This window comes from Ursus arctos, unplaced genomic scaffold, assembly GCF_023065955.2.
Source record: "Ursus arctos isolate Adak ecotype North America unplaced genomic scaffold, UrsArc2.0 scaffold_2, whole genome shotgun sequence".
Lineage (NCBI taxonomy): Eukaryota > Metazoa > Chordata > Mammalia > Carnivora > Ursidae > Ursus > Ursus arctos.
The window spans coordinates 37,579,548-37,607,483 of record NW_026622874.1 but is presented as its reverse complement, the minus strand read 5'-3'; the positions used below and the strand labels follow the sequence as shown (position 1 = coordinate 37,607,483).

The window sequence follows — 27,936 nt, the reverse complement described above, 5'->3', positions numbered from 1 at the left end:
CACCCCTGCCTGTCCAGGTGGCCCTGATGAAACAGATGCGTGAGGAGCAGCAGCGGCGGCGGCTGGTGGAGACTAAGAGGAACCGGGAGATTGCCCAGCTCAAGAAGGAGCAGCGGCGACAGGAGGTGAGGGGCAGGCCTTGGGGACCTCCAGCTGCCCTGTGTGCCTGGCTGCCCCTCGGCTCCCATGACCCTAAGCAGTAACAGTCACACTTGCAGCAGGGCGCAGCCTGGCATGGGAGAGCACAAACACGCGGGCTTCTGGTCTACCCCCTCTAGTGCTGGGGGGGGGGGTGACTCGAGCCCCAGAGAGGGCAGGCCCTTGCCCAGGGTCCCCAGCAAGTCAGAGCTGGGACTGTGCAGCTGCCGCCCTGAGCCCGCTGTCCCCGGGTTCCCCACCGTCGTGTAGACGAGAGGCGGAGGGGATTCCCTGCACCAAGAGAGTGGTCTGCACTGTGACCTCTGGGAAGAGGAGCCAAACTTGGGGTCCCATCTTATCAATAAGTTTGGGCTGCTTGAGAATCTGCCCAAAAGCCAGGCTTCCGCCGACAGTGCTGGGCAGACCAGGCTGTGGGGCCTAAGTGCGGACCCCAACCCCCTTCTCTCACCCACAGTTTCAGATCCGAGCGCTGGAGTCCCAGAAGCGGCAGCAGGAGATGGTCCTGAGGAGGAAAACCCAGGAGGTGAACAAGACTCTGCTCCCCTTCTCCTGAGTTCTTCCAGAGTTGGGAGGGACCACGTCCCACCGGTGGCTCTGGCTGTCCCTGTCACTCAGCACACACAGTGGAGCAGAGCCTGCGTGAGGCCCGTCACAAGGGCCTTTCTCGACAAGAGGGCCGAGGCTTGAAGGCAGGGCTGCAGGCTCTGGTCCCAGCGCCCGAGACCTTAATTAAAAAGATAGAAGTCTCGGGATGCCTGGGTGACTCAGTCAGTTAAGCGTCTGCCTTCGGCTCAGGTCATGGTCCCAGGGTCCTTGGACTAAGCCCCACATGGGGCTCCTTGCTCAGCAGGGAGTCTGCTTCTCCCTCTGCTTTGCTCCCCCTGCTTGTGCCCTCTCTCGCTTGCTCTCTCATACTTAAATAAATAAAAGCTTTTTTTAAATTAAAAAAAAAATAAATGAATAGAAACTGGAGCAGCCCCTGTGTTTGCCCCATCTGGCACCCCCCAATTTGGGCCTTTTCACAGGTTCCAGGGCCCCCTGCTCACTGGGTCCTCTTTTCTCGGCCCCAGGTGTCCGCACTGAGGCGCCTGGCCAAGCCCATGTCTGAGCGGGTGGCAGGGCGTGCAGGACTGAAGCCACCTATGCTGGACTCAGGGGCTGAGGTGTCAGCCAGCACCACGTCCTCGGAGGCTGAATCGGGGGCCCGCTCTGTCTCCAGCATCGTGCGCCAGTGGAACCGCAAAATCAACCACTTTTTGGGGGACCACCCAGCGCCTGCTGTCAATGGCACCCGCCCTGCCAGGTGAGGCGGACGGGTGGTCCCCTGGCCGGTGTGGGCAGAGGGGGTGCAAGTCTGGGGGCAGGACCAGGGAGAGGCGAGCCCAGGGGAAGTGGGGTCCTGTGATGGGTCCCCGTGGCTGTCAGCTCTGGGGTTGGGGGCTCTGGGGGTGTCGATGGAGTTCCAGAGGTTGAGAGTGCTTCTACCCAGGTGGGTGGGGGGATGGGGAAATAGGGAACGGGGATTAAAGAGTACACTCATTATGCTGAAAAAAATAAAATACAACAAAATGATTTTAAAATGCATTTTTCCTCAAAAGAACATATTATTAACAGTGTTTAGTGACCAAATACAGAAAACCTGAGAAAAAAAGTTTAAAAAAGGGAGTGTTCCCAACCAATTCCCTTTGCATCTGTCTCCCAGAAAGAAGTTCCAGAAGAAGGGGGCCAGCCAGAGCTTCAGTAAGGCTGCGAGGCTCAAGTGGCAGTCCCTGGAACGGAGGATCATTGACATCGTCATGCAGAGGATGACCATTGTCAACCTAGAGGCCGACATGGAACGGCTCATCAAGGTGGGCCGGGACACAAGGAGCCCGGGGCTCCTGCCTCTGCTTCCTTCCCATCTCCCCTCTGCCTGTCCTCTGCACTTCTGACATCTCTGCCTCATCAGACCTCCTCAGCCCCTTTCCCCCTGCTCCTTGTGCCTGCTCTGGAATCCAGAGGTGCAGGGGGACCCAGGGGCCCGGACTGAGGGGCACGGTGGGCAGGGCTGGACAGCAGCCTGAGGCTTCTCCCTCACCCTCCCTGCAGAAAAGGGAGGAGCTGTTCCTCCTGCAGGAGGCGCTGAGGAGGAAGCGGGAGCGCCTGCAGGCTGAGAGCCCGGAGGAGGAGAAGGGGCTGCAGGAGCTGGCCGAGGAGATCGAGGTGCTGGCGGCCAACATTGACTATATCAACGACAGCATCACCGACTGCCAGGCCACCATCGTGCAGCTGGAGGAGACCAAGGTGCCCACGGGGCCTGGCCCAGGCTAGGCGGTGGCAGGAGGGATGCAGGGGGGTTGGGGGCAGCCTCAGTGACAAGGGGTCTCTGCCTCTCCATCCTAGGAGGAGCTGGACTCCACGGACACATCAGTGGTCATCAGCTCCTGCTCCCTGGCCGAAGCCCGCCTCCTGCTGGACAACTTCCTCAAGGCATCCATCGACAAGGTGGGCTAGCAGCTCACCTCCTGGGCGGGAGTGGGCCCTGCAGTCACAGGCACCTCGGTAATCTCCCCTCCTGGGGAAGCACACAGGCCTGGCTCCTGACCGGCATCACTTACAGGCTAGAGCAAGCTGCTTTACCTGCGGGCCTCTGATTCCGAAGCTCTGAAGCGGGGGCGATGACAATACCAAGCTCCTTGCTTGCTGCGTGGTTTTCACAAGATGATGCGTGCCAGGGGCTTGGCACGATGCCTGTCACATAGCAGGGCCTCCATTAGAAGTGACCCAGCATGTCTGGTCCAGGCCTGTCCACGGCAGGGCTCGAGTCTGTTGGCAGAAGTGTGTATGTTGGGGCTGGGGCAGCGGGAAACAGACAGACCATATTCCCCTCATTCCTGAGGGGTTTATACTGGAACATCAGATGTCCCAGGTAGGTACTGTGCTCCTGTCCTCTCTCCCTGCCAGAGAGCTGGCCAGAGGACGTGCCTCCTTCCCCCGGGGCCTGTGGCTTTTGGGGACAGGCACCCCATAGTACGCACGCAGCGTAACTGGCAAGGGGGTGGGGAGCTCACCCTGTCCGCAGGAAGCTCCGGCTCTGCTCCGTGGTATGGGGGACTGTTAGTCTGCTAGCGCTGAGTGACAAAGCCCCACAGACCAGGGGTCTAAACAGCAGAGATTGATTTTCTCAGTTCTGGAGCTAGAAGTCCAAGATTAGGGGTGTCGGCAGGATCGGTGGCTTCCGAGGCCTTTCTCCTTGGTTTGTAAGGGACTGCCTTCTTGCTTCGTGCTGTGTTCCCTCCGTGTGTGCCTGTGTCCTAACTTCCTCTAAGGCCACCAGGGGTATTGGATTAGGGCCCACCCTAAAAACCCCATTTTAACATAATTACCTCTTTCAAGACCCTATCTCCAAATACAGTCATGTTCTGAGGTACTGGGGGTTAGAGTGTCAGCATAGGAATTTGGGAGGGCAGGGACACAGTCCAGCCCATAACAAGGAAGTGTAGCCTAAGGCAATCTCCACTACCGTGTGGACACGAGGAAAGTTAAAGAGGGTGGAGGGATGCATCTCTGGTTTGGGGCAGCTGCGAGGGGAATGTCGGGGAGTCAGCCCGGCTCTGGGGCGGGTCCGAGGGGGATGTCGGGGAGTCAGCCCAGCTCTGGGGCGGGTCCGAGGGGAATGGGGAGGGGCACCCCCCAGGGTGTCTCGGGAGCAGGTGGTATGGGGATGGTGAGGAGGGTGCCCGCAATCCCAGGCTGGGGAGCGTAACCACACGCCTGGCTCCCTGCCCGCAGGGGCTGCAAGTGGCGCAGAAGGAGGCCCAGATCCGGCTGCTGGAGGGACGGCTGAGGCAGACAGACATAGCAGGCTCCTCTCAGAACCACCTGCTGCTGGACGCCCTGCGAGAGAAGGCGGAGGCACACCCCGAGCTGCAGGCCCTCATCTATAATGTGCAGCAGGGTATGGTGGCCGTGGGCAAAGGTCTCGAGATTCTCCCAGCGCTCCCTAGCTCCAGCCCCTGGGGGGACCCTCACCTCCCCGGTACTCCCTCAAGAGCCCCAGTCTGATGCCAGTGGATGAGATGTGGGAGGGAGGCCAAGCCCTCTCCCCTCTGTCTGTTGGGGCCTCTCAACCCTCCTCTCTCCTCCTCCCACAGAGAATGGCTATGCCAGCACGGATGAGGAGGTCTCAGAGTTCTCTGAGGGGAGGTGAGTTTCCAAGTCGAGAGTGAGAGGTCGGCTCACAGCATGAACCTGGGGCTGGGGGTGGTGGGTTGCCAAAGGGTCCCGGGGCTAAGCCTAGATTTGGGGGCTCTTTGGGACCCACGAGTCTAAGGCTCCGAGAGCCAGAGCATAGGTTCACAGGATCCTGAACTCCCTCTGCTTCTTCCTTAGCTTCTCCCAGTCGTTTACTATGAAAGGTTCCACCAGCCATGATGACTTCAAGTTCAAGGTGAGCGCCACGGGAAGGCAGACAGTAGACTGCAGCAGGGCGGTCTCCCTACAGCCTGGTCTCCACCTCAGCCCCCGGCCCTGACCCAGTATGGCCTCCAGCTGGGATGGAGGTGCCCTGGTTGGAAATTGGGAGGTGCCCAGATATATAACCAGTTACAACCCATTCTTTTTGAGGTGGGTAGAAGGTGGGAGAAATGGCTCGAGTCCCTGCCTAGCGATGTCAGCGGAGCCAGAGGCCCTGCTTTCAGAAATCTCCCCATTTCCCACCTAAGACTCTGGCTCATGCTCGAGTCAAAGACTAAGGCTAGACCTCTAGTTATGCTGCATGCAGATTACTGATTCAGCAGTATGGGAGTCAAGTGGGGTAGTTCACCTGCCAACGAGGGGTCAGTTATTAGTTTGAACTGAGAAGCAGGATTTATACAACAGAGAAGGGTGCGGGTGGACTGCATACTGGGAACAGTGAATTGTGCATGGTTTTGGGATAAACTGATTAGGTGGTGACCAGCAAAGAGGTCACTGTGGGCGTTCTGCGTGTGCAGAGTCTGAATAAGGGCAGTAAAACCCTTGTGGTTGCTTTGGCTTCTCTCCAAGCCCTGAGAGAGGGTCCTGGGGTGCTCTTCACCTGGATCTTCCATCAGTAGTTCTACCGTAGGCCAAGAGGCATTATTTCCTTCATTAGAACTCTCCTGGCCCCCCTTTATGTTGGGGCAAGTTGGTTCACCCCAGTCCTTCCATTCCCAGGGTGAGCCCAAGCTGTCTGCCCAAATGAAGGCCGTGTCCGCCGAGTGCCTGGGTCCCCCACTGGATATCTCCACCAAGAACATCACCAAGTCCCTGGCCTCCCTTGTTGAGATCAAAGAGGACGGAGTGGGCTTCTCCGTCCGAGACCCCTACCACCGGGACAAGGTCTCGCGCACCATCAGCCTGCCCACCAGAGGAAGCACTTTGTAAGGAGGGGAGCCGCGGGTATGGGTCAGGGTGGGCAGGGAGTTTGGTCTGGACCTCACGGGACCCTTCTGTTCTAGCCCCCGGCAGTCTCGAGCCACGGAGACATCCCCTCTGACCCGAAGGAAGTCGTATGACCGAGGGCAGCCCATTAGGTGAGAGCGTGTTTCAGAACCTGCACCAGAGTCGCGGCCGGCCTGGGGTGTGTGAGTCGCCGTGATGTTCTGCTCTGGAGGTCACCGTGCCTACTATAATCTGGGCCAGTCTCACTACGTCATTCCGCTTCCCACAGTGGTCCCTTCCCATCCCGTCAGGCATGGGCTTCGGAAACATAATCTCCATAAGCACCTTGAACGGGATGGCTCAGCCCGCTGCCAAACTGTTGGCTGGTGCAGGCTCAGCGTTGGTGGCTTCGTAGTCTTTGTACTGATGTGCTTCAGTTCATGACCAGGGGTCCTTGCGAGGCCTCGGCCCTTTCTAAGTTCTTATCATGTGAGAGGAGTGTAGACGTTTAAAGAAAAACCAGGAGCTGATTGCAGAATGGTGGACAAGTCTCTAATTGGTCAGCTACACATAGGACCGGGACCCACAGAGATTCTGCAGATCGCCAGATCGCCAGATGCCTTGTACGGTCATCTGGTCCATGCACTTAATTTTCAGAGAGGTTCGATGGCTTTCTCCAGCCATACAGCTAAGTAGTAGAAGAGCAGGGGTCAGGGTGACCTCTTCCCACCTGACAGGAGGCGGGAGGACTTGCTCAGGCTCCCAGCCTTCCCTCCTATCCAAAGCCTGGGCACATGCCCCTGCTGGTGGCTGGCGGTGGGGGCCTTTGGTGGGAGGAGTTGCGTGGATATCTGTACACTTGGGGCCTTGCAGACCGTCACTTCGCCCATGAACTGAGAGAACACACTTCAGCAGCAGTCTGAGGGACTTAGGTCGAACTCGTGAAGACCCTTCAAAGGAAGGGAGGATTTAGGCCAAACCTGACAACTTTCCAAGAGAGGATTGTTGCGCTATTGGAATGGGGTGGTGCGATGAAGCCTCCTCGACTCTTCCCTGATGTTACAGTCAGTCCTCAGTATTCACAGTACTTAACGTTCTGTCAAGTCACCGTGAACACTGAATTAGCGGATACGGAACCACTGCTCCTGGGGATATCCGGGGTTGGGTTCTTGAGGGCTTCTGGTCACAATATTTTATCAGCCAATCAATACGGAACTTTGCTTTATGTGTGTTCTGTTTAAAGGCACCTTAGTCAGTATATATTGTTGATTCATTAACATTGAACTTGTATCCAGCAGCATTGTAACTCACCCCTGAATGAAGCTTCTCTAACACACGTATTTTCTCCATGAGACACAGCACAGCCTTCATGTGCTTAGACACGTGCCAGACAGCCCTTCGGCACTATGCTTTGGGGGCGTTTTAAACAGTGAATCACCAATGAAAAGCACAAAAATGCAAAAAACATGGCCCTGAATAGCTCACAGGAAGGCCTCTTGGTGACAGCATGAAAGCAGGCAGGCAAAGGGTGCCCTCATTTGACCTCCGCTGGGAACGTGTGCGTTTGGGGACTTGAATTTTTCGCTGCTCTGGGAATGGCCCCCAAAGCCCTGTGAGAGTTAACTTGCGATTGCTAATACACTGTAATGAGCAGGTGAATTCCAGCTATGGCATCCGTGAATAATGATGGCGGGCTGCCTCTGAAGAGCAGCCGGGTGCTGAATCTGGGCCCTGCCCCGCGGGTCTCCCCACCCAGACAGAGGAGCTGCTGGAAGCACTGCGCGGTGTGAGACTGTGCGCCGGGGGTGTGCTCGCTGACCGGTGCTGCTCTGTCCCCACTCGCCAGGTCCACGGATGTGGGATTCACGCCCCCCTCATCCCCTCCTACTCGGCCCCGCAACGACCGGAACGTCTTCTCTCGTCTTACCAGTAATCAGAGCCAAGGCTCAGCACTGGACAAGTAAGAGCCAGGGTGGGCCGGGGAGGGCGCGGATGAGCGGGGCTGATCCTTGCCGCAGGCGGGGCCTGGGCAGCTGGGCGGCCCCTAACCACGCTGTCCCAGCCCCTCCGAGACATGAGGCTCCGCAGCTCCTCTTTGGGCATCTCTGCCCTTTCTGTTCCAACCTCGGACCCTTCCTTTACCCCCAGCCTGCTGGGGCCTCAGGAGAGGGCAAGAAGCAAGCCACGGGGATGGCGAGCAGGCAGGTGGGGATGTGCGTGCAGGTCAGGCCCCCACAGGGACCCCCCACAGCTGCGCCTTGAATCTTCTCTGCTGCTGCTTTGACTCTTGGGTTCTCCTCTGAGGCCCCTTCCTTGAACTGCAGCCACTCCCTCCCTGCCGCGCAGGCTCAGACGAGGCCCCAGTGGCCCTTCCGTCCCCGCAGAAGGGGACCCCTATTGCCTTCACGCGGCAGGTTCATCCCCGCTGTAAGTACAGCTCCCGTGGGCCGCTGTGACTCCGGAGAGCACGGCAGGGCTTCGGGGCAGTCCCGTGCGTCCAGATGGCACTTCGCTGTGCATCCGCTTTCCTGTGTGTGATTCGTGTGGGCGGCATATCAGCCATGAGAACTCTCTTCCCTATTTTACAGAAGAGGAAATGAGGCTTAAAGAGGCCCAAGGACATTCACCTAGAAAGCGGAGGACTGGGGCCCAGAACCCGGGGCTTCTGACATGCTCCTAACAGTGGGACTCGGCCTTGGGAGAAGGGAGATCCTAGCCTCCGTGTGCGCCTCTCCGTGCTCCCTACACTCTGGACCCCGCTCTGGCCCTCTCCCTACTCTCTGCAGTCTCTGAGAGGGCTCTTCTCTTGGCTCCCTAAAAGCTTCTCTACCCTGGCAGAGGGGGGTGCAGTGCTGTTGTTCCGGGGAGCCCAGGCTAGAAAGTGCTAGTTCTTGCACCTGGCCCCTGACATCCGGGTCAAATACTGCTGGGTCAAAATACTGCTCCTTCCCCAGACCCACCTTGGCTCAGTTCCCATTTCGGCAGGCGTGGACCAAACCTGGACCACGCCAACCAGGGTGCCGCCTGCCCACCATACCTTTGCAATCAATAGGTCTCTTTTCCAGAAGCATTGAGGTGGGACCCTGGCCCTTCCAGCCTGGTGGTCTTACAGACCTTGATCCTATCCATGGGCCAGGTCTTGGGGTCTATGTGTGGTACAGGCTCACCTTCTAGGTATAGCCCAGTGGGCTTGCTGGGGACAGTTGGCTTTGTCAGTAAGTAAGTCCCTGAGGAATTGCTGGAAGAAGCCAGCTCCCAGGGAGGGGCGGGAGCAGGCATGGCTTCCTTTGGCCTCAGGCACGTAGGAGCATTGCTGGGGCAGGGCAGGGTGCCCCCAGCTCATACGATGGGGCAGCCAGGGGCTTGGAACCAGCAAATGGCCTACCAACTGAGACATCTCTCCGGAGTGTGGGGCTGGCACTCCCACATCTCCCATTGTCCTCCCCTCACGCCTACCCTGGTAGCCGAGGGACCCCTGGCGGCCTGCCCCTCCCTGCCTCCTCTCCTGCTGTCCCTTAGCGCCCTGACCCTCTGCCTCTCCCCGCTGCCCTTGAAGAGAATAACCTGCCCTCTGACCTCCCGCGCTGCTGCTGCCTCCGCCATCCCTTTGTGTGTGTTCCTCTCTCCCCTAATCCAGCTAATTTTCTGCCCTCCCCAGGTCTGATGACAGCGACTCCTCTTTGTCGGAGGTCCTGAGGTACACACAGAATGTCTCCCGTGTTGGCTCCCCAGCTCTCACTCTCTACTCTCCCCTCTCTGCCTCTTGCTGCACCGCCCCTCCTGCCTGCACACCCAGTCCTCAGCATGCAGCCCTCCTCCCTGGCCTGCCCCCCACCCCCACCCCCACCCCCGTGGTTCCTCCCTCTCAGGGCTGCTGCGTGGCCTCACCCTGGCCAGGCCCGGCTGGAGCTGGGGGCTTGGGGAGGGGGGCACAGTGGCTTGCCACAGGCGCTGTTCTCTTCTTGTCACCTGGGCAGGGAGGGGAAGAGCATGAGAGTCTGGGGGGGGGGGTGCTGGGGCTGGGACTGAGCTCTGCTGAGGGGTTGGGGGGAAGGGCAGGGGTGCGGATAGCCCGGTGGCCTGTGGGGCCCAGCTGGCCCAGGGTGTTGGTGGCTGGCCCCAGCCTCCTTGTGACTTGCTCAGCTTTTGCCAGGGAGGGATGAGGTGTGCTTTCCAGCTCCTCTGAGAGGAGCACTGAGGGGGCAGGTCCTGCTGCCGCATCTCCCGGCCCGTGGTCCAGGAGTGCCAGGAGACCTCCTACCTTCCCAGCTTTTGGGATGACCAGAGGACAGTTTCCCCAGCCACCCCAGCACAGCACCCCACAGGGTGACGCATGTCCCGGGACCTGGTGGGCCTGAGCTCCTGACGGGCAAATGGTCAGCACTGGGCTCAGAGCTCCCCCCAGCTCGCCCAGAGTGCCCACTGCTCGCTGCGCCTCCTGGCCTGGCTCCTGACGTTCTTGCAAACCTGCCTGCGGGGAGCAAGGCTTTGCCACTACCAGAAGCTCGCCAGCCTCCCAGCCTTTTTCAGTGGGAGGGTTATCCTGGTGATACGCTTTCCAGAGCAGTCTGGGCTCTTTCTGCAGCCACATAGCTGGGCCCAAACCCGTGTCGGAAGCCGGGAGCTGGGGCAGCTTGGGGGCAGGTCACTTGTGTGTGACATCTAGCTGGCAGCTGGCCCTGTCTGACTGCTGTCCTTGCAGGGGGGCCTGGCTGCGTCTGTGGGGGGCCGTGAGAGGCACTGTGGGTAGGACACTGGTCATTTCAGCAGACCGTAGGCCACAGCATCCTTGTCAGGAACAGCATTCTCTTTGGGAAAGAACTAGAACATATTTTCAGGCCTGCACATAATTCAGCCAGGGCCTCATTCCAAGAGACCCTCACTGAGAAAAGATCATTCCCCAGAACCTCCAGGAGGCCGGCGTAACAAAATCGTCCTGCTCGCTGAGGACAAGCCTCATTCTCCCTCCCAGAGGGTTCATGGGAAGTGAGGAGGTGCTTCCCCAGGGACCCTGGACATCCCGAACTCAGAGCTGTGCTGGGTACCCCTAAAGGGATTTGGGCCTTTGTAAGGGACAGTCACAGGTCTGACCGTGCAGGCCCAAAAGGGGCTCATGGGTGGGTGGGAGTGTGTGTGTGTCTCTGCTTGGGAGGGGCCAGCCCCAGAAGAAGTCACCGCCAGATGGATGTAATGGCACTGAGGTGCTGGGAGGCTGACAGCCTGAGCATCGTCCCCGGTGCCCCCCTCGCCTCACCCCGGGCTAACCGCAGCAGCGTGGAGGAACCCTGGGAGCTGCAGGAGCCTGGCCAGCCCTCAGGCCTCTGCCCTGCCTGGCTGGGGCCTGGGTGCTTTTAGGTCTCAGGATCCGGGTCAGGCAGCCATCAGATGGGAACTCCCCCCTCCCCAGGGCAGGGCCCCTGTCTCCTCCTTCCTGCGGTGCCCAGCCCGTGGCTTGCTCCCTCACGCATGCTCAGAGTGGTGACTGACAGGTCCTTGTACAGACAGGCCCTCCCCACCTGCACAGTCTATTCCCAGCTCTCAGACATTGATGGCATTTGACTGGAGTCTCCGGAGTCTCCTTCGTTAGGCCTTAGTCCCCTGTCGGTTCTGTCCCCCTCTTACCTGTGTACCTCACTCAACCTGGCCTCAGGCTCCCTGGCTGACAGGTGCTCCCTTTCTCCCTCTCTCCTGGGAAGGGGCGTCATCACCCCCGTTGGAGGAGCCAAGGGTGCGAGGACGGCCCCGCTGCAGTGCGTCTCCATGGCCGAGGGCCACACCAAGCCCATCCTTTGCCTGGACGCCACAGACGAGCTGCTGTTTACAGGATCTAAAGGTGGGTAGAACCCAGACTGGCCAGGTAAGGGTAGGGTCTCACCCATCCCTGCTTCATGCCAGAGTGGGCTGTGAAGACGAAAACACAGAGCCCCCACGAGTTGAGGATGTGGGGTCGCCTTGCCCACTCCCTTGTCTCATGTTTCTTGCCTTGGCCCAAGACTCCCCATCTTGGGTGCCCCCGACCAAGTCTTCCCTCATAGCTGACCCTGGTGGCTCCATCCAGCACTTCCTTCCAAACCTCTCTCAGAAACTCCAGGAAGCTTCTCAGGTGCCCCACCTTGTCTGCTCATCCCAGTCCCCCAACACGACTACTCCCCCCCTGACATCTACCCCAGCCCTTCCATCTGAGAAATCCCTATGATCTTGGCAGCAGGACCCCACAAAGTCATGATTATTTAATCTCAGCAACAAAATCAGAAAAATTTTCCCAGCGGAAAGGACAGCTCTGCAGTAGACATGCAGAGAGTAGACATGCTAGAAAGACAATTAATACCTTTATTTGCCTGGAGGGAGGAGGCCGAGTTGTCAGTCTGGGTGTGATTGATTGATTCCAAGTTTTCCCCATAAGATGGGCCTGCCATTTGTTCACTACTTTTGTCAGCTCTTAGCAATGGTAGGAACAGACACCAAAAGCTGAAGAATTTCATTTTAGCTCAGGGCACCTTGGCAACACACATGGGACTGTGGTGTCTGCAGAGTTTGCTTGAGAAAGCCTGGTCCCGAGTTCTGACCGACTCCTCTCTTGAGATCTCTGTGCACACCCACGCCACGTGAGCACGGTCGAGCACATCTTTCTCTCCCTCAGACCCAGGGCCCCTCCCCCTGGATGTCTCTGGACCATCTCCCCCAACCGCCACAGCCTCTGTGTAGGGGGAGCGTGCGTTACCTGGTCCCCGCTAACCATCATCCGCCCTCCCCGTGGTTCTCGCCCTGTCCCTCGCAGACCGCAGCTGCAAGATGTGGAACCTGGTCACGGGCCAGGAGATCGCAGCGCTGAAGGGCCACCCCAACAACGTGGTGTCCATCAAATACTGTAGCCACTCCGGGCTTGTGTTCTCCGTGTCTACCTCCTACATCAAGGTGTGGGACATCCGCGACTCGGCCAAGTGCATTCGGACCCTCACGTACGTACTCCCCAAGCTGGCTCATGGTGGTGGGCTGGCTACCAATGCCCAACCCAGGTCACGCACTCAGTACACCCCGGTCCGGCTACACAGGCACAGAGGCCCTTATGGGACTCAACCTGATTCTGACGGACAAGGTGGGATCTCTGGGCTGAGGGACAGCGTCCGGGGCAGCAGCTTGGGCGAGCCTTTGGCCTGCTTGGCCCCCCTGCGTCATCTCAGCCTCCCAGGCCTTGGGCTGTGCTGGGTATCCTCCATGAGTCCGAAAGGGGAGCTGGGAACCAGCGTGGGGCCAGCAGGTGACGGCAGACTCTGCGTAAATGGGCCACCCGAGCCGGTTCTCATCCCTGATGGTCTCAGGCAGACGGACATGTGGGAGACAGAAGCGGGACAAGGGCCGCTGCAGAATGAAACCGTTTCCTAGCAGAAGCTATGCTTCGTCCTGATGTGTCCATTATAAGCCATCATCTGTTCCTTAACATGATCCTTAAGCAAGAGTAAACACAGGGGATTTCGAGGGCAGTGAAACCCCTAAGAGCCTGTAACTATGCGTTTGTCCACACCGACGGAGTGTATGGCACGGGTGAGCCCACGGTGATGACGCTGCGACCGGGTGGGCTCGCCAGCTGTGCCAAACGCCCCCTGTGGTGGGGATGGTGACGGTGGGGGAGGCTGTGCGTGCGTGGGGCGGGGCCATAGGGGAAACCGTCCCCAGTTTTGCTGTGACCCTGCAACCGCTCTAAAAACTAGTCTTCAATTTTTAAAAAACAAAAGAAGGAGAGTAAACCAAATGGGTATTACCGCCTCTGTCTACAGAGGAGGAAAATGGGACTCAGAGAGACTAACTGGTTTCCACAAGCCCAGCTCAGGGTCAGGAACTTTTCTGCTGGCCGTGGGCTGGCGCTGTCACCCTTGGTCTCTCCCTCAGCAGACCAGAAACTTCCAGGAGGAGCTTTGCTCCCCTCTGATCATCAGTCAGGGAAGGCTTCCTGGAAGAACCGGGGTATCAGGCCTGGTCTGAGTGAGGTTTGATTGCTCTCCTGGCCTGTGTGGATGGACCCCTTTGACCTCTGACCTTGTCTGCCTTGCTTGCGGCAGGTCCTCGGGCCAGGTGACCTCCGGGGACGCCTGCGCCGCGGCGTCCACCCGCGCTATCACCAGTGCTCAGGGGGAGCACCAGATCAACCAGATCGCCCTCAGCCCTTCAGGCACCATGCTCTACGCCGCCTCGGGCAACGCCGTCCGCATCTGGGAGCTCAGCAGGTAGGGGATGCGTGGGGCGCCGCGAAGGGCTGCGGGGGGGGGTCTGCGGGTCTCCGCTGTGGGCGCCGCCCATCGGGGCTGGCAGAACCCCGTGCTGCCCCGTTTCCGCCTGCTGTTGGGCTTGGGTCCCATACCCCAGAGCCTGGACCCTTGTCCTCTGAGGCCCCTGGGACACCGGGCCGCTGATGTCTAGGTTCTTGGTCTTGTGTTGAGGGAGGGAGAGTGCCCCGGCCGGACCCATTCATTCCAGGGCAGACCTCCCCCACCGGCCCTCACAAGCCAGGGTTCCCCCTGATCCATGTCCCCCCACCGGCCGGGCCTCTCCCCACCACAGGTTCCAGCCGGTTGGCAAGCTGACTGGCCACATCGGCCCTGTGATGTGCCTGACAGTCACCCAGACCGCCAGCCAGCACGACCTGGTGGTGACCGGCTCCAAAGACCACTACGTTAAGGTACCTGAGAAGGCCTCCCTCTCGGGCCTGGGGCAGGGGGTGGGGGGTGCGGGGCATTCTCTGCATTCCTCCTGCCCTCCCCACCCCTTCCCTCTGGGGCCTTGGGAGCCCTCATGAGAAATGCTGAGACTTCTAGGGACTTATGCAGAAGAAATCATCCCGGAGAGGCAAGGAGGTGTGTGCAGAAAGTAGGTTGCAGTGGAATTTTGTCAATGGTGCAGAAATGAAAATGACCTAAATGTCTAAGGCTGGAATAGCGGTCACGTCAGTTAGTCACGTCAAACCCACTGAACGGGCTCAGCGTCTACTGAACTGCGAACGTGCGAGCAGAGCACAAAGGGTAGCAAACGACACGAATTTTGTTTGCTCCCGGATTATGTCATTGCAAACCACGTGTACACAGTCAGAAACTGGGAAGTAGAGAAACAGAGGGTGGTTGGTGTGATAATATTTTTATTTCAAGTACAAGTAATATTATATTTATTTTAAAATAAAAGAAACTGAAAAGGAGATTCGCTTCCCAAACCCACCTTTCTCCGTAAGAGCTGCATGTCCAGCTGTGGGGTCACCCCCTGCGTTAACTTCTAAAGCCAGTCTGCCCCAGTCCCCTTAGGAAGGGTCAGGACCCAAGCCTTCAGAGTCCTCTGTCCCTGGAAGGAGCAGTGCCCCTCCGGGAGCCCTCTCCTGCTGGGGAATCTCCTCTCCCCCAGGGCCGTGGCTACCACCCCGGGTCAGGCCACCAGGTCTGTCGGCTCCCGGGGACCACAGTGCTGTGTGAGAGTGGGTGGGTGGCCCTGGAGCTCCCTCCTTCTCCCTCGGGCTCTCCCTACCAGTCTTTCCTCCCACAGATGTTCGAGTTGGGTGAGTGTGTGACGGGCACCATTGGCCCCACCCACAACTTTGAACCCCCACACTATGATGGCATCGAGTGTCTCGCCATCCAGGGAGATGTCCTGTTCAGCGGCTCCCGGGATAATGGCATCAAGAAGTGGGACCTGGAGCAGCAGGAGCTCATCCAGGTGCCGTGGGCGGAAGGGGAGGGGTGGGCTAGGGTGAGGCCATTCCCCAGTCCAGGCAGGGCCTTGGGGACCTCAGATCTTGGGCCAGAGCTCCCCCGGCCTGCCTATTCTCCACCCTCTTCCCCTTTGTGTCCACTCCCCTCCCCTGTGGCCTCCCCTGTACTCTCCCCTGTGCAGCTGCTTTCAGGAAAGAGACTGCTCTTAGCCCCTAGGTTTGACTCGAAAGTTCAGCTGCTCACTCTTCCCTTTCCCCAAGCGTTTCCGCCTGGGAGGCCTGAAGGGTTCGCCACCAGTGCACAATCTTAGGTTTGCCTCAGAGTGGCGGGGCCAAAGGATGGGTCTCTGGGCCCTTGCAGTCCCCAGCATGGGCCCGCCCCACCCGCCTCCTGGACAGTGCTGCCAGTCTGCCTGCCCGGGGAGCCCGGTAGCTGTCCTTCACGTGCACAGTGTCCCCTGCCAGCTTCTCCCCCCTCTGCTGGCTTTCCCCCCTCAGCACTGCCCCCAGGCCTCACTGGCTCTGCCCCTCCCGCAGCAAATCCCCAATGCACACAAGGACTGGGTGTGTGCCCTGGCCTTTGTCCCGGGCCGCCCCATGCTGCTGAGCGCCTGCCGTGCGGGCGTCATCAAGGTCTGGAACGTGGATAACTTCACGCCCATTGGCGAGATCAGGGGCCATGACAGCCCCATCAATGCCATCTGCACCAACGCCAAGCACATCTTCACTGCTTCCAGGTGGGTGCCAGGTGGAGAGGTCTGCGTGTGTTCCCTGCCCCTCTCCCTGGTGTGGGCAGGGCAGGCTAGGGGGCCTCGGGGCCCCTGCGGTTGTCCCAACAGGCTCGGTTCACGGAGCGGACCCCACGGCGCCCGCTAGCCTGTGCTAGCCCTCCAGGAGTGCCCTCCAGGGGCAGGGGAGCAGGAAGGTGCTGGGCCCCAGGTCAGGACTCACCCACTTGTCTGCAAGCCTTTCCTGCCCCTCCCACAGCGGCCCCCACCCTGGCTGTCTTTACCCCCATCCAGGGGATGCCCAGGCCTCTGTCCCATAGGGGAGCTCCTCAGAGGGGTCTCTTCTTTTTCCTTCACGTCCGACCGTGTCCCTTCTCTCCCCTCTTTCCCTCCCCATCTCCTCCTGCCTCTCCTCTCTTCCTCTCTGCCTCTCTCCCCCAACAGCGACTGCCGGGTAAAGGTGTGGAATTACGTCCCCGGACTCACCCCCTGCCTTCCTCGTCGAGTCCTGGCCATAAAGGGCCGAGCCACCACCCTGCCCTGACCCTCCCCTCCCACCTCCTCTGTCATTCTCCCCTCTTTCCTCTTCCCTCTCTTTCTCCACTTCGGTCTGAGCTGCTTCTCAACGGTATGAGATTATTTTACTCCTCCTCCCTGCTCTCCCTTCACGCCCCGCCTGGCCCGGAGTGAATGCCCCGCCTGCCGCTCTCCCTCCCACCCCCCTCTTCCGAGCATGACTAGCGGGACAGACCCCCAGCAGAGGGGTGCCAGGTGGTAGAAGGCAAAGGGGGAGCATCCAGGCCTGGACAAAACGAAACAACACCAACGAAAACCCATGACGAGAATTCTGTTGGGGACTTTGAGACCACAGGCCCTCTCCCTCTGCCCAGCCGCCACCCCTCCCCCCTGCAGTCTGCCCTTCTCCTCAGCCGTGCTTGCCCCTGGGCCCCAGCCACATCTGGGGAGTTTGGAGAATCTGGCCCATCCTTTACTTTGGGGGTAGCCAGCCGGGCCCACTTCCAGAGCTGACCAGTCCCTCTCTGTCGTCCACCCCAGTGACCTGACAGTGAAGTTCTGGAGTGTGCGGCGGTTACCCGGCGGCCCACCCTAGGAGCACACAGCATTCCTCACCCTGGCTGTCTTTCAGACGATGGCCCCCAGACCCTCGGCCCCCAGCAGCCTGGACAGCACAGAAGGGAAGCTGTGGCCTGTCGGGGCCAACTGCCCTGGGGACGGAGGGTGTGGGCCTCGGGAGTGGCCCTTCTCCTGCTCTCCTGCCTCTCCCTTGACCTTCCTATGGGATACTATTCCCCCGCCTCTTGGGGGAGAGAGAGAGGTTGGGGAGGAATTTAAGCTGTGAAGCCAAAGGGCATTTTCCCCTCTCATTTCTCTCCCTGCAGCCCCTCGGGCTCCCCTTGCCCTTCCTCTGGCCACATTTTCTCCTGCTGAGCTGGCCATGCCCTTCCTTAAGCCTCTGGCCCAGTCGTGGGGACCTATAGGGGAGGTGAAGCAGCCCCAGCCCCTGCCGTGCCCCTCCGATGGAAAGGCCTCCCCTTCTATCCCCTCATCCAGCCTCCGGAGCCACCTGCCTCTGAGCCCAAAATGATAGTCCTCAGGTAACCATGGAAACCAGGTGTTGGCAGCTGGGCCCTGCAGCTGACCCTTAGCCCCTTGGCCACCAACAGCCATTCCCAGTTGACCCCAGCCACCCCTTGGGGTCCTGTTCTGATGGGGCCAAGGTAGAGCTGCTAGAAAAATTCCTTTGGGGAGATGGTCAGAAATACTTCAGCTATTTAATTTATTTTATTTTTATTTTTATTTTTTGCTGTTGCCTCCTGGAAACTGACTTGAAGTTTCTCCCCAGATGTACTTTCCCTCAGCACTCGGGGGCCAGGAATCCCAAAGGGAATCCGCCCGACCAGCTCTCCAGGGCCACCTCTTCCGTTCGCTTTGCAGCTCGGGCCTGTCCCCAGCATTGCCCCCAGGGACCATTCTAGCGCGCCCCTGACCTCTAGGCCGCCTGATGCTTCAGTGCCTTCCTCCACCCCGGGGCCTGGCACCCGTGCTGGGCAGCCTTACACCAGCCATGCCCGCGGCACCACACGTGTCTTTGCACTCGCGGGATCCCATGCCCGCTGCCCCCAGAAGGCAGGGGAGCTCCACCCCACAGCCCGGGGCTAGGGGCCCCCATTCCCAGAGTCCTGTGTGGGCCACGTAGGAAGCAGCTCAGAGGATCGTGTCTGCCAGGAGGTGGCTTGGATGGTGAGGATGGCCCAGGCCCTCCCCAGCTCACCTGTATTTTCACCCCGACAGGGCAGGGAGTCCTTCCGGCCTCTTTCCCTCTGGTTATTCAGGAGACACATTTTCAAGCCTTAAAGCTGGCATGGGGCGAGAGGCCCTCCCCTTTTAGATGAGTGGTGAAGAAGGAATTCATTGAGTTTCTTTTTGCCTTGGGGCTGTGGACTCATGGCTCTGGGGATGTGGTTAAATCCGTGTTCCAGTGCCCCCTGTTGGGGCATTTCTGAATTTACAGGACCGGGCCTTGGGAGGAGTCCCGGGACATCCCTCCGCCCCAACCTATCCACAGTGTTTTTCCAATGCTTAACTGGGCTTGTGCTTCCTGTCCTTGGTCTGGGAGCCAGGAGCCCCAACTCTGTTCTGAGATATGCAGTGACTTTTAGACCTTCCAGAGGTAGCCCTGAATTTGTCCTCTGTGCCTCTGCCTATTTGGCCAGGGGATCGGAACCCCCTCTGTGTGACCCCCGTGTGGCACACAGGGCAGAGGAGGCTGTCCTAGTGGGCGAAAGGCAAAAACACCTGCTGGGGCCGGAGTCCCCAGCCCTGCTTCCCCCTGTTCCGAGTGGCGCCTGCCAGCCCTGGTGGCAGAGTCCGGGTAAGCCGATGTGTGCAGGAAGCACGCACCCTGGAATACTGGCCTCCTGGAGCCTGCGACAGTCTGTCTGCCATGGCCGAAAATCCCTCCTCCTCCAGGCAGAACAGGGGGGCCACTCCCTCAGCCACATGGAAGCAAGCGCCTCTTCTCCTCCCCATCCTCCCCACCTGATCAGAAATCTTGAACTTTGCAACCTGTAAGAAAGACTCCGTCTGCATGACTGTTTACAAATGGTAGAAACACAAAAGACTGCGCTGCCCCCACGGGCCGGGGCTGCCCCAGCCCGGGAATGGTACTGTAGCTGCAAGGCCCGTTCTTGCGCGAGATGTGACCTTCCGGCCTGCAAGAGGTACTCAGCATCATTGCCCACTTCCTGCTGTTTCTGATGGGTCAGCTACCTCATGGCAGGCCGGCTCTGCTGTCCTGGCGAGTATCATTGACTCTAAACTTGAAGTCCCTCGGGAGCCCTGAGCCCTTCCAAAAGCTGTGCTCCAAGAGCGTTGGCGTCTCCGCCTACTCCTTCAGGGATGTCCAAGGTACATAGTTAGGGGGCAGGCCCCCAGCATCCTAAAGGTTGGAAGCACAAAATGGTTGTGATTTGAGCACAAATGGCAAGGCTTGTGGCAGGTGGCCTGGGCAGACCTGGGTCCAGGGGGCTCATCCCAGCTTGGTTCTGCCTACAGTTAGACTGAGTATGTCCTGGTCTGGGCAGGTGTTTCCTCGCTCGGACCAGGGCTCAGCCTGTCCTGATGGCTTGTCCTGATTCTGGGGGGCTCGTCAAACTACTTACTTTCCTTTGTCCGTCGGCAGACTTGAGTCGGGGCCAACGCCAGCCCGGCCACATCAGAAGACGTGTCCCTCTCTCAGCCCCACACCCCAAGTCTTTAAATGCCTGAGCCCAGGCTGGGTCACAGCCCTATTGAGCCTAAGGAGCCCAGAGCCACATTCTCTGTCCCCAAGGCTGAGCCCCTGTTCGAATGCTTTTGAAGCTGACTGCCTGTGGGCCTGCTCGGCACAGTCCTGGGCCAGACTCTGTTCTCAGTATTAATCAGCTCAGTGTTTGCTTTCGCTTGAGTAGCTGATCCTTCCATGACAGAATTCTCCAAGGTAGCACCTGGAGTTGCCTTCGGAGATTGCCAAGGAAGAGCAAAGGCACACCCAAGTCTTTGAGGTGGTCAGGGTGCATCTGTGGGTCTGGGAGGGGACATTTGTGGATCCGGGAATGGTCTCCCTTCCCCCCCACCATCACTACAGCTCCAACCCAGGCCAACCCTCGCTTGTCTGGCCCTGCTGCCCGCCTGGGGTGGTGTCGCCTGGGCAGAGGGCAATTTAAAGCACAAAACCACTGTAGGGAAGATTGTCTCTGGGACCTTCTCCTGCCAGCCAGTGTGGTGGAGCCATGGGCAGGCCGCAGCTGTGAAGTTAGAAATGCCCTGCTCTCTCCCCTCACGTAGACTATCCCAGCTCTCGGGGGCCATCCTCTGATGCAGTCTGGGCTGGGCACAGGCACGGCCCTCGGCTGCTCAGCACCTGCCTGAGCCCAGCGTCTTCAACATCGTGTTTGTGTAGACGGGGCCTGCCCTGCAAGAGCCGTGAGTTTCTTCCCACCCAGAGGCCCAAACGCGTGGCGTCTGTCTGCCATCCCAAGCAGGAAGCTGCTTACTGCTCTCTTAGCTTAGCCCAGCGTCCTGGCCCAGCCTCGGGAGCCGGGGCCTGGCCTTACTCTCCTGGCCCCCAGGGTCCCTCACCACCCTCTTACGTGCAAGGACAGAATCTACAAGGAAAGTTCTGCATCTTCGTTCTAGCCCCCACCCCCTGCCCAGCCCCAGCACTCCGATGAGCCCCCCACCCTTAGCATACCCCCGTCCAGTTTTTTGAACCCTTGTCCCGAGGGCTTTGCAGGGAAGTGGGAACTACTCCAAGAAGAGCCAAGGGTCAGAGAAGACCCCTGAAGTGAATCAGGGCCCCGCCTTGCCCACCAGCTCTTTTCTAGGGATCACCCCCTGCCCAGACTGCGGGGTCTCGCCTGGCTTACGCGCTCCTCGCTACGCGGCTCTAGCACAAGTTGTATATATGTTTTGTACCTCTGCCGATGACTGTACATAGTGTATGAAAGTTATTTAAGCCTCATGCTGTACATTTCTGTTCCTAGACTGGATCTGTGTGTTCTGAGAAGTTGTCATAAATAAAACCCGAATGATCTAATGTATCTGTCGTGGTGTGGCCCCTGAGAGCTGCCAGCATTTGGCTGGTGGCCTTTCTCTGGGGTGGGAGTTGGTGCTGTGGCAGGTGGGGTGGGCCTCTGGGGCTGGGTGCAGCCTGGTGAGAATTGCCTGGGCTGTGAGTCTGGGGCTTGCTCAATGAGAAAGCAGCATGGAGAGTGTTCGTTCCTTGCGGACGCTCCCTGTTGTCTCCTGGGACAGGTACATTAGCTGGAGGAGGGCACCAGCACTTAATGAGCACCCACTGTATTCCAGGCACTATTTCAGGCATTTTTCCTCGGATCTTCCCTCCCCCTGTGTGATAGGTAGTGTTTTCATTTTCTGAAATGGGAAAAGTCTCAGGGAATGACGTGTCCAGGATCAGCGCTGGTGAGGACAGAGCCAGGACTGGAACCCAGACCTGCCCAACCACAGCACCCATTTCCTTTCACGAACATACCAACTGCCTTCTCCAGAGGCTGGAAGACCCCGTGCGTGATGCATACCAGACATATTTCCTTCCCTTGCCACTTAGGAAGAGAAGACAGAAATATGAAAAGTTCATAGAAGGAAACAGCTCCACAGTGGTCTTGATTTTTGTTTCTAGATCAGTGCTTTTCAGTCTTTAAAAACTCCTATTCCTTTTTTTTCCCTAAGGCCCTGAAAATGCTCTGTCTCCGCCTACTAGTCTCATTATTTTCAACATAAAAATAGGTCTAAGAGGGTGCCAAGCAAACCTACAGTGTGCTCTTCCCCGGAAGACACGGGATTGTTCCTGGACCACTGAGCTACTCTCAGGCTATAACTCAGTGTACTTGACCTGTTACCACTGTTTCTCAGGAACCCATGGCTCCCATACAATTTTAGATTGTGCTTCATTCAGAATTCACCGTGTCTCCGAGGTCTTGTGGTGCCAGTGGCCCAATGTTAGCTCTGTGGGCAAGTATCCAGTTTGTCAGGTTTCGCTCTCAAGAAAACATTTTTAGGGGCGCCTGGGTGGCTCAGTCATGAAGCGTCTGCCTTCGGCTCAGGGCGTGATCCCGGTGTTCTGGGATCGAGTCCCACATTGGGCTCCTCGGCTGGGAGCCTGCTGCTTCCTCTCCCACTCCCCCTGCTTGTGTTCCCTCTCTTGCTGGCTGTCTCTACCTCTGTCAAATAAATAAATAAATAAATAAATAAAATCTTAAAAAAAAAAGAAAGAAAACATGTTTAATAAAAGTTTTATTGAGATATAATTCCCATACCATAAAACCCACCCTCTTTTCTTTCTTAGGCTAATGATTTTATTCTGGTTATTTCCCTATTCCCTCCATGCTGAACAGACTCTGGGTGCATGAGTGAGTGAAGGAAGTAAGGGAAGAATAGGCATGTTTGCGGGTCGTGAGTGATGAAATGTCATTAAATAACGAAGCTTTCCTGTATGGAGCTGTCACCTTCCCCTTGGATAACCACAGCTCACACCCCCCAACTCCCAGACATTCCAGCCCATCCCTGGACATCATGACCTCTGGGTGACCATCTGCATCTTCGTCACCAGCCAAGACCATCTTGAAAGCTTTACTTTCTGATCTTTGTAATGTGAAGACAACAGGGTCTCTCTCTGCTGTGTTTTCCAAATATGAAACCAAGGTGCTCTGGCAGCCTACACAGTCCTTTCTGCTCAGCTAGACCTACGGCTGTTGGCTGCTGACAGGTGACCCAGCCGGCGAGTTCTCTGGGGCTGTCAGAGGCAGACCTCACGGTGGGTTGCAGGTGGGAGGCTCCCCGAGGGAGGTTCCACCCAGGAGGCTCCCGGTCCTCACACAGAAGGGTCTTAGCAAGTGAAAGGGGACCCTGAGCTGCAGAGGGGGACACAGGTGGGCGGAGTTGCCCTAATCCCCCCAAGGCCCTCCAGCAGGTGCTGGAGCCTCCCTGCCCGGGGAAGCAGGGGTGGCTTCTGAGGGCGGTTGTTCTTGGCTGGCTGACTGAGCCTTACCCAGGCCGCTCTCCCTGCCCCACCCTCCTGCCTGGTCTGGTCCCACCCTGGCTCCCCACAGGCCCTTCTTTTACATAGGATCCCACCCAACGAGACAGAGCCCACTGTTGACCGTGAGAAGTGACAGTTGGGCGTGGCCAGCTGCAGGCCTGTGGGATTTGTGGGTAAAACCAGAAAATAGAGGCCCAGGTGCCTTTGACCTTGTGAGGAGCAGGGCCCTGCAACCGACTCCCGCCAACTGCTTCTACTTTGCGACTGTGTCCCTCCCCTTGCCCTGCAAAGGGTTTGCCACAGAACATGGCACCCTGAAGATGCCAAAGCCCTGAGGGGTAGAGAGGCAGGAACACTGAGTTAAAGGACCTTGTTCTTTTGTTCTTTTGTGGGATTTGGTTTCCCCCCAAATTATAACAGTAATATCTGCTCATTATAGGAAATTCGGAAACAAACCCGTGTGGAGAGAAATACTGTTTAGGTTGTAATAGCACCTCTTGGAATTTGATGGGGGTCAGTCATTGTCAACCTGGGTGGCATCATCAAAGATGGTTTTTTCCAACCCTCTCAGTTTATAGATGAGAGGAACTGAGGCCCAGAGGAGCCAAGAGAGTTGGACATGATCCTTCCAAGACAGAGATTCCTTCCCCCCTGTGGTCTCTTCCCATCATGCCTCTTACACTTGGCTTGACCAATGTGGGGGGGTGATCTGTGGGGGGGCACCAGAATGCCTGAAGTGGGTCCTATGCCGACATACTTGGCCTGATTGTGCCTCGGAGGCCAGGGAAGGGAACACGCGTGCACCGTTGTCTCGTGCTATCCCCCACTCACTCCGTCTACGAAAGGAGCAGCTGATAAGGCCACCAGCCGCTGATGAGCGGCCCGAGACCAGGCCAAGGAGAGCGCGTGAGAAGAGCCCTCTGGCCAACGCCTGCCTCTGAGGTGTGTTTGTGACCAAGCGACGCCAGCTGCCGCACCCAGGTGGGGCTGGTGCTGACAGGAGCGCGGCCAACACAGGAAACGAGGCGTGCGGGGGTGCAGAGGGCGACTGAGGGGAGACCTCCACGTGTTCCTGGGGGCTTGCATGCAGGCGACAGAGGCTGGGCACCACAGGACAGGAGCCCGACCAAGCCCGAGTGTCTGCGTCACCGTGGCCCGAGCTCCGTCCAGGTCAGAGCAGGTTTGACCATGGCGGGGGGAGGGGGGGGGCTACGTTTTAGGACATTGGTTACTGTCCCTGTCCCCAGAGTTTTGGGGCCTGGCTGACTAAGAGGCCGGTGGGGGTGGGGGGGTGACAGTAGCATATGACCCCGCGTAGACCTGAGGAAAAACTTGAGGGACTGTCGGACGGCCCTGGGCTAGACGGACTCCAGCAGGGGCCCCGGGAGATAGTCCTCTGCCAGCGCGACCGTGGGCGCGGGAGGAGGAGACGTCCGGCTCTCTGGACACACGGTGGCCGGGCTTCTGCGGTCCAGGCCTGAGTGTTGGCACCTGGGCTGCGGTTTGGGCTGCGCCAAGGGACAGCCACACCGGTGTTTTTACAGAGCCACCCTGTGCCTGACAGGCGGTATCCAAACTCTCTTGTCTCCCGGAATGTTTCATGAGCTGACAAACGCCCTTCAGTAAATCGCCGCCCCGCGTGCACCTGCTGGGGGGGACTCTCGCTCACCACCCGGAAGCCTGCCCAGAACAGCTGGAGTCGAGAACACCTCACGTGTCCCCGCGTCCCCCTTCGTGCCAGTCTGTAGTTCAAGCTGATGCTCAGAGTCTCACGCTCGGGCCTCAGATCACCTGGCTACGTGGGGGAAGGGCACGGGGGGGTGGGGTGGCTGCGGGGCTGGGAGAGGCCAGAGGCTCGCCCGGAGGAGGCAGCCCACGGTGAACGGCTCTGCCCCGCAGAACAAAGTGGAAAGGCCAGGAAACTCCAAATCCACAACAAGTTCACGCTTCTCCCTTTTATTACGAACGGTCTGCAGGGCACACATCCACTTCTAGGGCCAGGCGCAGGAGCCCGTCGCTGTTGTCACAGTCACATCCGCCCTGGCCAGGCCCCAAGGACACAGGCTCAGGAGATCTTTCGAGGCCTCCTGCCGCAGAAGCAGGACGTAGGGGTGCCGACCGGCAGCTTGTCCTTGGCTTCCAGGATGTAGAAGGTCTGAGTGGCGAGGCAGCTGACCGTGGGGTCGGGGTCTTCCTGCAGGGACCTGAGGGCTGCAACACGGGGACCACTAAGCTGCTCGGAACAGAGCGAGGCTGCTGGGCTGGGCGCCGGCTCTGGGCCCCACCGGCGGGCCCAGCGGGACGGCTGGCAGACGGGCGGCGCAGCGGGATGGGGACTGGCGGCTTTTAAAAAACGAGCCAGAACTCCTGCTGGGAGGCCGCCCTGCTCAGTCACGAGCAGGAGGACACACTGGCCCCGGGCTCAGCGAGACGTGAGCCCGGCCGCTTCTTCAACTGCCTCCACAACCAACCTTCCCGGCCCCCTCCGCCACCCCCCTCCTGCCCGCCTCTGCCCTCCTCTTCTGCAGGGAATAGCTGTGAGTGACGTCCTCGGACTTCCCAGAGAGCTGCAGCCAGGGGTTCGGGCAGCAGCAGGGGACGCGGCAGAGGCGGGAATAGGGTGCTTGAGACAAGACGGAGGAAAAGGGAAGAGCATGGCGTTGGGGGGCGCGGCGGGGGTTGGGGATGGCGGAGAACACACGGTCTATCGCAGGAGCAGTACTAGCGGCTTCACGAGAAGGGGCTGGGAACCCCTGTGTCCCCCAGGTGAGACTCTCTCTCAAGAGTTCCAGGAACTGTCCTGGCTGCTGACCGGCCTGGAGCTCACCAGGGGTGAGGGTCAGTGAGGGAACAGGAGGAGCGGGAGGGCTCTGGCCAACGCCCCACTTCGTTCTTTCCAGGGATCATTTTCGTGAGCCGCGTGCCCATTTCCCCTCATTTCTGCGACTTCCCCGCTGACACCAGTACCCTTAGAAGCTGCAAGGAGGTGCGACTGGGTTGCCACTCACCTGTATATACTTCCTCGATATCACTGGCCTCTTCTGCATCTAAGGTTTGGATGATCTGGCCTACGGGAGCGCACAGAGCACCTCAGGGGCCCCACAAGGGACCACAGGGCCCTGGCTGCCCCTGCTCTCGTGTCTCCTCCCCAAATACACACGTCCTTCTTTCCATCTTTCGCTCCCCCTACCTGGCCTTGTCTAGACTTTTCCCACACGTAGAAGTTGCTTCCCCTGTTCCTGAGGGTCATCGGCAAATTGGGCTGGGGGAGAGGGAGGGGATCCCTCTGTTCTAAAGACACTGTTCCTTGGGGCGACCTGAAGCAGTCCTCCCCAGCCTCCGAGCGTCAGAGCAGCACCGACACGCTGACACCCCGCCCGTCGGGAGTTTTGCTGGCCTGGCCCACCAGGACTTGGCCCATTCCGCTGTAGGAAAGGTCACCCGACCCAACCCGGAGCCTGCTGCGGGGCGGGGAGGGTGGGGGGAACAGGTGGAGACCGAGGGATGGGTGGAGACTACACAGACTACGGTGGGAACAGTCCTGGGCAAGGAGCCCCTTCACCCTCCAATGTTACCTCGGGCTCTTATATCCTCGTGTCCCCGGTCCCCGGGCTGTTTGAAGGATGCTAGGACAAGGACACAGTGGCTCCAAGAAGAGGGACAGTGGTACCTGCAAACCGTACTGCTGTCTGGCGGATAGGGGCCTGTGGGCTCTTAAGGAGGGGCATACACTGCTTCAGGAACCACGGGGCCTTCTCTGCCTCCTGCTCCAGCTGTGAGAAGAGGAGCCAGATTGGGTAAGGTGCCCACTGCCAGTTCTTCTGCCCCCCTCAGCCAGTCCAGAGACATCATCTCAGTGCGAAGCCCCGTCAAAACATTCTAGGGGCACCTCGCTGGCTCACTGATGGAGCATGTGACTCTTGATCTTGGGGTCATGAGTTTCAGCCCCCCGTTGAGTATAGAGATTACTTAAAAAATTAATTATTTTTTAAAAATTCTACATTTCCATCCCCTCCCACCCCAGCTCCTGTAGTCTTGTTTCCTCCATGAAGCCTTCCTGGATTGACAGGGGGATCAATTTCCCTGTGGAACGCACAAAACCTGAATAGATTTACCCCCAATCTTTTGCTCACACATTCCTCCTACTCCCAACCATAGAGGAGTGAACCCAGTTGTTTCAATACTGTTTAGTACATCTTGGCTTAAAATCTTCAATCTCAAGGTCATCTGCTCTAGGCTACAATAGAACCAATCATGTCTACACCCTTCTATTTAAACAGAGCCTAGCAGGGCCACATGTAATTAAGTGTTTTAATACCTTCCTTTCCCTGCCTCGGCACGCACCCACTTCTGCGTCCATCCAGATTGCCTGCCTTGAAGGTTCTGGGGGATGACGTGTCCTGCTTTTGCAAAAAACCTAACCCCATTCCCTGAGTGTCCTTCCCAGGGACTCTCCTACTCCCCCTTTACACTGCAGCCCAAGTTCTTAAATGAGGAGGCTACGTCTGTGATTTGTCAGACTTTTTTGGTAGAACATCTTTTCTTCAAATAAAAATCCTAACTGGAAACCTAACATTCCAAACCAACAGAAGCCTGACTGCTCCGTTTGAAGGGTCTGTGAGACGGAGCCCCACCCACTGCTCACCTCCCCCAGGTTTGAAGTTACCCTGAGAAACCCCTGGATTACTTGTACCCTGGTCTCCTTGCACCATGCCGCTGAATCAGATCTGGCTCCCAGGGTCCAAACCCAACATGCACATCCAGTCTTTATCTCCCTGGACTCACACGACGGTCACCATGCACTGCTGACCGCTCATCGCTTCCTGAAACTATCTCTTTCCTAAGTGACCACCATCCTCCTCTCCTCTTGTTCCCATTCTATTTCTTGGCCTGGTTTCCCTTCCTATTTTCCTTCATGG

The 27,936-nt window shown here is 58.5% G+C and overlaps 1 protein-coding gene across 2 annotated transcripts in view; it reads left to right on the top strand.

Moving 5' to 3' along the window:
• The window catches only part of KIF21B (kinesin family member 21B), a 48,009-nt gene extending 26,954 nt beyond the window's left edge, over positions 1–21,055 (top strand). Inside the window, exons 16-35 of one of the 2 annotated variants that reach the window (XM_026480689.4) lie at positions 18–125; positions 614–682; positions 1,230–1,462; positions 1,862–2,009; positions 2,248–2,442; positions 2,542–2,643; positions 3,931–4,096; positions 4,293–4,344; positions 4,531–4,588; positions 5,335–5,540; positions 5,619–5,693; positions 7,388–7,501; positions 9,200–9,238; positions 11,238–11,374; positions 12,320–12,500; positions 13,599–13,763; positions 14,098–14,215; positions 15,064–15,234; positions 15,767–15,966; positions 17,014–21,055. In XM_026480689.4, the coding sequence (XP_026336474.2) occupies positions 18–125; positions 614–682; positions 1,230–1,462; positions 1,862–2,009; positions 2,248–2,442; positions 2,542–2,643; positions 3,931–4,096; positions 4,293–4,344; positions 4,531–4,588; positions 5,335–5,540; positions 5,619–5,693; positions 7,388–7,501; positions 9,200–9,238; positions 11,238–11,374; positions 12,320–12,500; positions 13,599–13,763; positions 14,098–14,215; positions 15,064–15,234; positions 15,767–15,966; positions 17,014–17,068 (2,592 nt within the window). In that variant the 3' untranslated portion in view covers positions 17,069–21,055. The remainder of the gene's footprint in view (positions 1–17; positions 126–613; positions 683–1,229; positions 1,463–1,861; positions 2,010–2,247; positions 2,443–2,541; positions 2,644–3,930; positions 4,097–4,292; positions 4,345–4,530; positions 4,589–5,334; positions 5,541–5,618; positions 5,694–7,387; positions 7,502–9,199; positions 9,239–11,237; positions 11,375–12,319; positions 12,501–13,598; positions 13,764–14,097; positions 14,216–15,063; positions 15,235–15,766; positions 15,967–17,013) is intronic. The other variant, XM_048225345.2, reaches the window with a different exon arrangement.
• Positions 21,056–27,936: the final 6,881 nt, after the last annotated feature.